At 32.7% G+C, this 9,523-nt stretch overlaps 1 protein-coding gene across 2 annotated transcripts; it reads right to left on the bottom strand.

Moving 5' to 3' along the window:
- Positions 1-470: 470 nt before the first annotated feature.
- On the bottom strand, positions 471-6,258 carry LOC120011970 (30S ribosomal protein S16-2, chloroplastic/mitochondrial-like). Of its 2 annotated transcripts, none has more exons than XM_038863176.1 (4): positions 6,110-6,205; positions 4,992-5,188; positions 2,721-2,766; positions 471-994 (listed from the first exon to the last, which is right to left on the bottom strand). In XM_038863176.1, the coding sequence occupies exons 2-4, from the start codon at positions 5,122-5,124 to the stop codon at positions 724-726; spliced, it is 450 nt and encodes a 149-aa protein (XP_038719104.1). In that variant the 5' UTR covers positions 5,125-5,188; positions 6,110-6,205; the 3' UTR covers positions 471-723. The 2 variants fall into 2 exon arrangements, with proteins under 2 accessions (XP_038719104.1, XP_038719103.1); XM_038863175.1 differs by having other exon boundaries at positions 542-994; positions 4,992-5,152; positions 6,110-6,258.
- Between the last annotated feature and the right edge of the window lie 3,265 nt (positions 6,259-9,523).

The raw sequence follows: 9,523 nt of genomic DNA, 5'->3' as shown, positions 1-9,523 counted from the left end.
TGTTTTATCAATTTTATCATATAATTTTTCTGTTTTATTATTCTTAATAATTCTTTTAATTAATTTTTTAATAATTATGTGTAAGGTAATACCCCTGCACGTAATTTGTCACAAAATATTACAAAACATAAATGTTACCAGTAAAAGTTGAACCAAACACTACAAACCATTTAGACAGCATGTCTGCTACTAAAATTGTCCAGCATTTCTACTACCACCATTTCTACTATTGTATATGCTAGTTTCAATGTCTTACCAAACTAAGCCTAAGTATTGTTTTTACTTCTTACTAGACGACTAAGCAATTAATTCAAAAAACCCTCTATCACAAACACGAAAAACAAATGTTTAGATTTCCCATTTAATTGAATTGTTAAAACATAATAATCGAATTCACGAATTATTAGATACGAATTCATTGGATTAACATTTTACCCGATCTATGGCACATAGTTATGCATCTACAAGCAAAAGCAATCAGTATAGCATTTCATTTCAATCAGTGTTGAAATTGCGTGGTGTGTCACAAGAAGGATCGCTATACTGGTTAGGCATACTCTTAAAATTATAAAACCCAAAGATAAACAGTGTCTGATTGTCCCCAAGAGAAATCTTTTACCTTCATATCACTAATAAGGCTAGTAGGATCCTCATCAACTAGAGAATAAAAGAAATGACAAGTTCAAAATACATTATGCATATATAGGAGCATTCCTAGCTCAATCAGTTTTTGACTGGTAGGGAGAGACAAAGAAGATCATCCATAGAAATGGTTTCTCTGTCGTTACCACCATCTTCATCACCATTTGATTGGTCAGCATTTGCTGAGTCATTGATACTTAAAGCACCTTCACTCACGGGATGAAGAGGAAGAGCGTCATGTGGTCCGCCTTTGCGTCCCATAGCAACCTTTGGAGTTGGATGTAGTAATCCAGCTCTGGAAAGAAGGCGCTGAACTGGGTCTGAAGTCTGCGCACCCACTGATAACCAATACCTATGGAATGAAAGAATGAAAGCAAAGCACTAAGGTCATTTCCTTCAAGATGATAACAGAAATTGCGAGTCATCAGACACCGCTGCAGCAACGTAAAACAATTTATTTTTCAAAATTCATAGAATATTTTACCAAAACTAATCTGATTTAACCCCGGCAAACAAAATTAACAAAGGTCCTGCCTGTTAAAACATACCATGTACTTGCTATGAAAATTCTTGGTAAGAACTTAGAGTTGAATATGCTGATTTCTTTTAGGAGTTTAGAGAGAGAGAAAGATAGATAGAGAGTATTGCCTATTAGTGCCATACAACTTCTGTGAGACCATTATGCACTATCCTCCATGAAACAAGCTAGGAACAACAATGTATTATCATAGGCAACCATATGCTGGAAAGTTTAAGAATGCGAATTGGACAAGTTCAATAATTAGTTTGATATCATTTACGAAAGCATCACAAAAAAATCAGATGGACCATCGACTTTAGCAGAATGAGTCTCATGGCAGAATTTTTTAGTAAAAACTCAAAAATGAAGGTGAAGGTAAGAAAAACTTCAAGGGAGGCCACTGCAAAGGCCAAAGTTCTTACAAAGAACAGAGAGAATTTTTTGTCTGGGAAGATAAATGCATGGACAAAATTCTAAACATTTATAACCTATTGATGAGATTACTTCTTGACCAAAAGAATCGTTTCGGAGAAAGACACAGGAAGCCATGAAACTTCCTCTGAGGGATTGCATGTTCTGTTGAGTACGAGTCAAAAGCTGGGTAGTTTAATAGAATTTCATAAGATAAAAAAGGAGCTTGAATGCACTTCCATTATTTATATGCTGGATTATGATCTAGAAGGGGGAAAAAAGAGCTTTCAAAGCAGAGGAATAGAATTTTGGGAGGTAAGGGTTACGAGAGTGAGAATGTTCTTATAAATAAAAATATGTTACTAGAAATTATATGTGCCCTATCTACGTTTAATAAATTTGAAAGGAGACACCAAGGAAAGAAGTGAAAGTTGTTCCTTGAGAAGGTATCAATTGTGACAAATTTCAGGAATTGTTGTAGGCCCCCATATTTGGAGTCCCTAAGTACATCAAACCTGAAAACCATTAATCTAACCAGAATGTTCAATAAAGAAACAACTTTCGAAGTATGAGGTTACATTTTCCCAAAAGAGATAAAAGGAAAGACCACCTAGAGCACAAAAAATCCTGCCACGGTGAGAGGGTTTGATGACAGAGGCACAAGCACTCTTAGACCCACATTCCAGGAAGCCTATCCTAGTGATGCCTTGATTGCAGCCAAAATTTTTCAGAATAGATATGTCAACAGAAACATTTGAGGTAACCCGTCAATACTAATTCTTCAAACATTTTGCCACCAATTTTCTTCACTCATTCTCATTCTTGAATGTGATCTTTCATGTTTTATAAAAGAATCAAGTCTCGACAAGGCACGAAAAAGTACTATTAAGGGCACCACATGCCCACCATTTACTATTCAAATAGCTCATAAATCAACAAAGTGTGACCTAAGAAAATTCATTTTTCTAACTGAATATTCAGCTAGATATCTCTAGCTGCCCATCCATTATGATATATATCTAACCAACTTGTAATGAAAAAAGAAAACGCCTAAGGAAATTCAAATTTTCTACACAAACGTGCCACTAGTGACTAGACATCAGTATATGTAAACTTAAATTGCAAATCAGAGTACAAGAAGGCTTACTTCAGTCTCTCAAGGTTCAGACTCATTCGTTTCTCAACATCTTGACCTATGTGAAACAAAAATACAAAAGAAATCATAAAAGTTAAGCGTATTGGACCTCATTGGTAGTTGAGAGAGCAGCAAAAGCATGTGAAAGCAGAAACAAATATCTCTATATACACATGGATCTTAAATGCAAGCACATAAAAAGCAATAAAGACTTAAAATGCTTAAAAAATGACTTCTCTTTCCTGGGAGTTGTTTAACTTATCCCTCCCTTTCTCCCCCTTGGTACTTTGAAGCCAATTTGTCGTTCAATTCTCAACCAATTGGACCGTTTCTTTCCATGTTCCAGAAAAAAAAAAAGAGTTAAGTTCATTTTTTTTTTGCAATTCCCTGACCATCAGTTTTATGGAAAATTATGGTGACCAAAGAATTACTATTCCTGCTGCACACAAAACCCAAAAGACAAGCAGAAGGAATGGCAATGCTTCGGGAAAAAGGAAAAAAAAAGAAGCAGCGATTTTGAGATCATTGAGCCCGCCCTCGATAAATTGTTATAAATAGAATGACAAGAGGATATTTGATTATGCTAGTACCGTGTTGTCAAAGGCAAAAGGCGCAAGACCCTTCAAATGCCCAAGGCGCAAGGCGCACGCACGAGCAAAGTTAGGCGCAATTTTCTTAAAAAATAATAAATATATGATAAAGCTTAAAATTCCTGGACATCACAAGGTGTCCAGCCCATTGTAATATAAATAACTCTATTTATATTATAAATGGATTAGTACACATATACCATAATTTACAATATTAGTATAAATAGCTCCTATTACTAGTTTTTTCTTGAAAAATGCAAACCATAGGGTCAATAGAGTAATTAAGTTCTGAAATGATGACAGAGGATGCAGGATCACAAAAATAGAGTAATTATGCTTTATCCGTTTGATACTATAAGGCAAGGGAGAACTATGCGGTAAAGGTGGAAAACATGCTCAAGAATCAGTTCCATTTAAAGCAAATGCCATTATTTTTATTCTTAAATTGTCAAGATGCAAATGGAGCTTATGTTTCTTGTTTACCTTATTCTAGAAATGAGAAAATCAACTTATAATTGTGTTAATATGGGTAAATTTTTACATGGTCAAAAGTTATTGAGATCTTGTGGCTGCATTTTCTCAGTAAGTTGCAATTTTCTTCTGTTTAGTACACTTAAAAGAATGGAATGAAAAACAAGGCAGGAGAGACTTGTTGACAGAACAAATTCTTCCCTTGACTAAAAAGCATAGTTTTTAAAACCATACCATGTATCAAACATGTAGACTAAATGTTCAAGGTTTTTGAGATTCAATTTATACGATAAAGATTGAACCGCTGATTTTCAATACACAATAAATTAATATATATTTTGATATATAGTATATAATTATATACTATGTAAGCATATAATACCAATATACAATTATACATAACTCAAAAAACAAAATAATGGATACCTCTCCATTATCCATGAGTCAACCTATATAATAATATAATCCATAATCCAATACTTGTCTTAATTGAACCCATCACAACAACCACGCAAGTTCAAATCTCATACATGAGTTAGAATCTTGAATGAGACAATTTTTTTTCTTTGTAAACATGCATTTAATTAAAGACAGTGGATAACAGACCTTTTTTGACTTTGTCGAAGGGTTGCTTTTTAATTAATGAGGCTAAGCTCAAGTTGAGCTGAGGCCCAAAACCCAAGTGAAACAAGTTCAATGCAAGCGGCGCACTTAGTTGAGTAAAAAGTCCATTTCCATTTAAGGCCCAAAGATCTTACGGTATTTTTGTGAGAAAAAAACTGGCGGTGCCGCCGGTTCACCTTTTTGCCAATACGGCCAGCAATATGGCACGGTTTTGAAAACTGTGCTAAAAAGTATCAGATACAAGATATGGTAAAGCAATAAAAAACACTCCAGCTACAACTCTCTACACAGAAGGAAAAATATGGTTCACTGTTACCAAATCTATTTGCATCCCAAATGAAAAATTCCCCCTGTTTGTATCCACCAAGTAAGGCATTTCTACAATCTTCAACATTTTCTCTGTCTCCAAAGCTAATATTCATGTTTTCATTTTAGTTTTATCAGGAAAATTTCCCTACCACATCATTATCGAATTCTCATGAATAGAAAGACTTGTAAAATGTTTCGGTTTGGTGTGCATGTAATTTCCTAATGGAAGTTAAAGCAAATAACAAAATATGCAAATATATATACGAAAGAGAGAGAGAGAGAGAGAAACCTGCCAAAGGATTGTAGAAACCTAAAACTTCTAGATGTTTTCCTTCTCTGGACGCCTTACTATCAGCGGCAATGACCCGATAAAATGGCCTATGTTTGCAGCCGAATCTTGAAAATCGGATCCTTACCCCCATTGTCTCCTCTTGATTTAGCTCAGCTTACCTATTTGGGAGAACTCCATATTTTAAGAATATATCACTAGTAGAAATAGAGTGCAAATCAGAACATCATATGCCAAAATTTGGGAATTTTCATTTATCAAGTGGTTAACTTTTTAGAAGCTTCAGGATGGGTATCCAGTAGATCCTTTTAGTCAATCCATATCAATTTTTTAAAAGCCTGAACCATCATCTTGACTACCACAGAAAATGCCAACTTGTCTTCAGAAACTAATTTAGACTACACCATTAATATAAACAAAATCAAGACCATCAAAGAAACTAAGTGAGCATCAAAAATTTTAAAGGACCAAAAGCAATACAACATGGGATTTGCATAGCCAAAAACCTAGTGGGATCCATCCCATAGTAGTTGAGAGTAACTTTTCATTCTTTAGAACACCAATTGTTATCATAAGTTAAGAGAATATGAGATTGGAAATGGGGGTGCCAGAGCCTAATAAGCTTGGCTTCTTCAGCAGGATTGAGCAAGCGCTCAATCTCAGAAAATGTCATATTTTTAACGATTTAAGATGACAGAAAACAATCATATTGGCTACAAGACCACAATTCATAACAGAAAACAATTCAATTTTTTTTCCATTCCCAGTTTTATTTTCCTTCTAATTTAAACCACCATAGTAGCTTTCTAGAAATCGACTTCATAAAAAATTCTTAGTCGATTCACATTTCGTGAAGAATTGAGCTCTTAACGAACTGCTTATTTTCTGTGAGGTTAACTTAGGCAGGCTCTTATTTGAATAATTCTCTACAAAATGTTTAACATGAATGGTTTAAGCTAACTTTACAGAAGCGAACTAATTGCGATAATATTCACCAGGAATCAAGCTATAAATCGTAAAGAAACGAAGATGAAGTAGAAAAACAAGGAACACGAATGGAACGTTTAGTTTCGTATCGGTAAAAAAAGATGAGATGAGGCAGAAAGAGGCGGCTATACCTGGAAGAACCTCAAGAGCTACAAAACGCCAAGATGAAGGCGAACATCAGCGGCGGCATACTATGGAGGCAACAAGAAGGTAATAAAACGGCATCATTTAGGAATTTTGGCAAAAAGAATCGAAACGACAGTATCTTTGTAATATGAATAAGGTCAAATGTCATGAACACCTCTATACTTTGGATTATTTCTACATGTATCCCTTATTTTGAATTTGTAAGAATTGAATCATTTGTATTTTGATTTTATGTTATCACACGTCCCTCCATCATTTGACCTATTTGACTAACCATGAATGTTAAAATGATGTCGTTTTAACTTAATTAAATTGAAAAAAGACCCAAATAAAATACAATTACTCAAACCTAGAACTCTCCATCTCCAAAGACCAAAAGTGGGTCGCCTCCTATGTCTCGGGTAAGTCTATTATTGATGATAACACTATCCACTCAAAGTACAAAGATTCAATTCTTATAAATTCAAAACGAGTAAATGCATCTAGAAATGACCCTAACCAGAGGAGGTATCCATGATATTTGGCCTATAAATAACATGAAAAAGAGATGAAAGAAATGAAAATAAAAGAAAATATAACAAACAATAAATTGTCTGTTAGGACCATCCCCAGCAAAAATTCTTAACAGAAACTCTAAATTTATAGTAAAAGTATATTTTCCACACATTTACAAGTTTTCTAAACAGTACATTACGCAACATATGCTCTAAATAATTTAAATATTTATTTCTATAATTAACTTTTATTATTGAAACTCAATTCCTTTTACAACTATCATAATATCAAAATTCTACCATATTAAAATAATAAATAAATTGAGAATAATATTTTTCTAAACCTAAATATATAATATAAATAATTATTTTATTTTGATATTTAAAATTCCAAATTTGATAATCAATTGCTTACTACCTGACACCTTATATTTTTTACAAAAATGACATGTAATCCATCAGTTTTGTAACCCATGGGAGCCCACCAGGTTTATTCCATTGATTTAATCAATGGAATAGTTTTATTTTAACTCTTTTATCCTATAATTTATTGTCCAAATTTTATTGTTTTAACATAGATTCTATTGTTTTTAAAGTAAAGTCTATATAATTCATTGTTTTAGTTCTGAATTCATTGTTTTTGAAAATTCCATTCAAAAAAATAACGGAATTTTTTAAAAATTTGACATGTATTTTGAGAGTCAAAACGCTTTAAATTTTATTTAAGATACTTGAGCTCCCACAGGTTGTTATTATTATATGGGCTACCTAACATTACTCTTTTTTTTTTATGTGGGCTCCATTGTTTCAATTACAACTTCTCACCTCATTCTATATAATATAATAATAAAGAGACATTTTATGTGTGTCCCACATATTGCAGTATGCTACGGAGAACTCTGAATCTACCAGTTCACTTTAGGGTGCGTTTGGTAGACAATTTTGACGATAGACAATTTTCACGGTAGACAATATATGCTAGTAAAAAAAATAATAGCGTATATGGTGTCTGAAATTCTGGTAGTGTTTGACTCAACTTTTGCTAGTAGCATATATGATATTAAAATTGTTGTGGTAAATTACGTGTAGGAGTATTATGCATTTAAGTGGTAACAGATTCAAATAAATAGGAAAATAAATAACAAATAATTTATCATATCAATAAAAACATTGAAATTAATTTTAAGATTTTTAATTATAATATTAATAAAAGTCCCATTACCTCGGTGAGCTGGTGTCACCACACGTCATCGTACGAACCAAGTAAACAATTGACGGCATACAGCAACAAGAAGTATCCACTCTAAAATGCAGTTTTTTAGACAAAAAACTATAACAAAAATTCTAAATATAGGCTCCATTTGATAGACAACTTTGACAGTTGTATATATTATAAACAATGGTAGTAGATATGGTTCCTAAAATTTTAGTAGGTGTGTTGGTTGTACCTTTGATGGTATCATATATGTTGTTAGAATTGTTGTATAAATTACGTGTAGGGATATTATACATTTAAGTTGTAACAAATGCAAATAAATAGTATAATAAATAACAAATTATTTATAAAATTAAAAAAAATTAAAATAAATATACAATCAGGAATTATTTTTAAATAATTTTTATTTAAAGAATAATTAAATAATTATTAACTAACCCCAACTAAAAAGGTGGAGGGTATTACAGTCACTTCAATGTAAAGTGAGGGTTAAAAAATGAAAATGGCTATAAAGGGGGACAATTTCAAAAATGACAGAACGGCAATTTAACTACCCATAAACTGAGGCAATTTTGTAATAATGGATGGCCAAATTTTCAATTGTCCAAAACTGGACCATTTTGAGACCATTTTTGTGAGACATTACTCATATGCCCTCAATAAACACTACACGGACGTTTTTACCCCTCACTTTAGATCACTATTCTCCATTGCGCGTTACAAAATGGGTCGGCACCTCCGGTGGTCGTTACCGGATCACAAACAACTGCAGATGTTTCTTCGTTTCAAACAATGCCACACCCTAAATTTTTTAAAATTTTAATCTTTAAATAAAATTGTTCTTTAAATGAAAATGTAAAAATTCTTTGCAGAACTCTTTACTTATTTTTTTAATTATAAATAATTCATTTAAGTAATTCTGTAATTATTTTGTCAATAAAAATTCTTTAAATAATTATTAATATTTAAGAAATTATTTATAATTTATTTTGTTATTTATTTAAACCAGTTACAACTTAAATGCATAATACTCTTATAGGTAATTTACACAACAATTTTAATACTATATATGTAAAACCCTATATTTTGGAGGGGTCTAGTTGAACTAAATTTTACAATTTGGGGAAATAGAAATTTTGGAAATATTGGCTTGGATATAATGAAATAAAATTGAAGATGGTTAAAAGAGATTGATTAAAACTTTGGGGTTAAAAATAGAAATAATAGAAATCTGAGAAATATATATATATATATATAAATGAAAACCTAGCGCTCTCTTTGGATACTCTCTCTCTCTCTCTCTAAAAACCCTAATTGCTGCAGCCACCCATTGACGCAATTGTAGTTACCAAAAATCGTGTAGTCCCATTGGGTCATGTAACAACAAAAACCAAGTTGAACTACCTAAATCCACGGGCCTAACCTATGCATTTGGGCCCACTCCAAGGCCCATTCTGAGACCCACGTGTGACCTTTGAGTCATTGTTAAGTAATGTAACAGTCATATAAAGCATGTCTGCCACTAACGGCTGATATCTTTTTTAGTTACTTACTTTATTATGTTCACAGTAACTCTCCTTTAGGCAGGAATTATGTTCGAAGTATCTTTATTGTATTGGCGCCACCATAGCAAAGGCGCTGGCACCTCCGGGCGCCAACTCCTTGTATGATCACCCTATAAAGGAGCA

This window comes from Tripterygium wilfordii, chromosome 13 (genome assembly GCF_013401445.1).
Source record: "Tripterygium wilfordii isolate XIE 37 chromosome 13, ASM1340144v1, whole genome shotgun sequence".
In the NCBI taxonomy this organism is placed as follows: domain Eukaryota; kingdom Viridiplantae; phylum Streptophyta; class Magnoliopsida; order Celastrales; family Celastraceae; genus Tripterygium; species Tripterygium wilfordii.
This window is presented reverse-complemented; position numbering and strand designations above follow the sequence as displayed.

Bases quoted from the DNA above. Each gene is read 5' to 3' on its own strand.
- LOC120011970 (XM_038863175.1), bottom strand. From the start codon at position 5,124: ATGGGGGTAAGGATCCGATTTTCAAGATTCGGCTGCAAACATAGGCCA. The intron at 2,767-4,991 runs GTTTCTCTCTCT...TGTTTCACATAG, and splicing joins TTTCTACAATCCTTTGGCAG to GTCAAGATGTTGAGAAACGA. The intron at 995-2,720 runs GTAAGCCTTCTT...TTCATTCCATAG, and splicing joins CTGAACCTTGAGAGACTGAA to GTATTGGTTATCAGTGGGTG.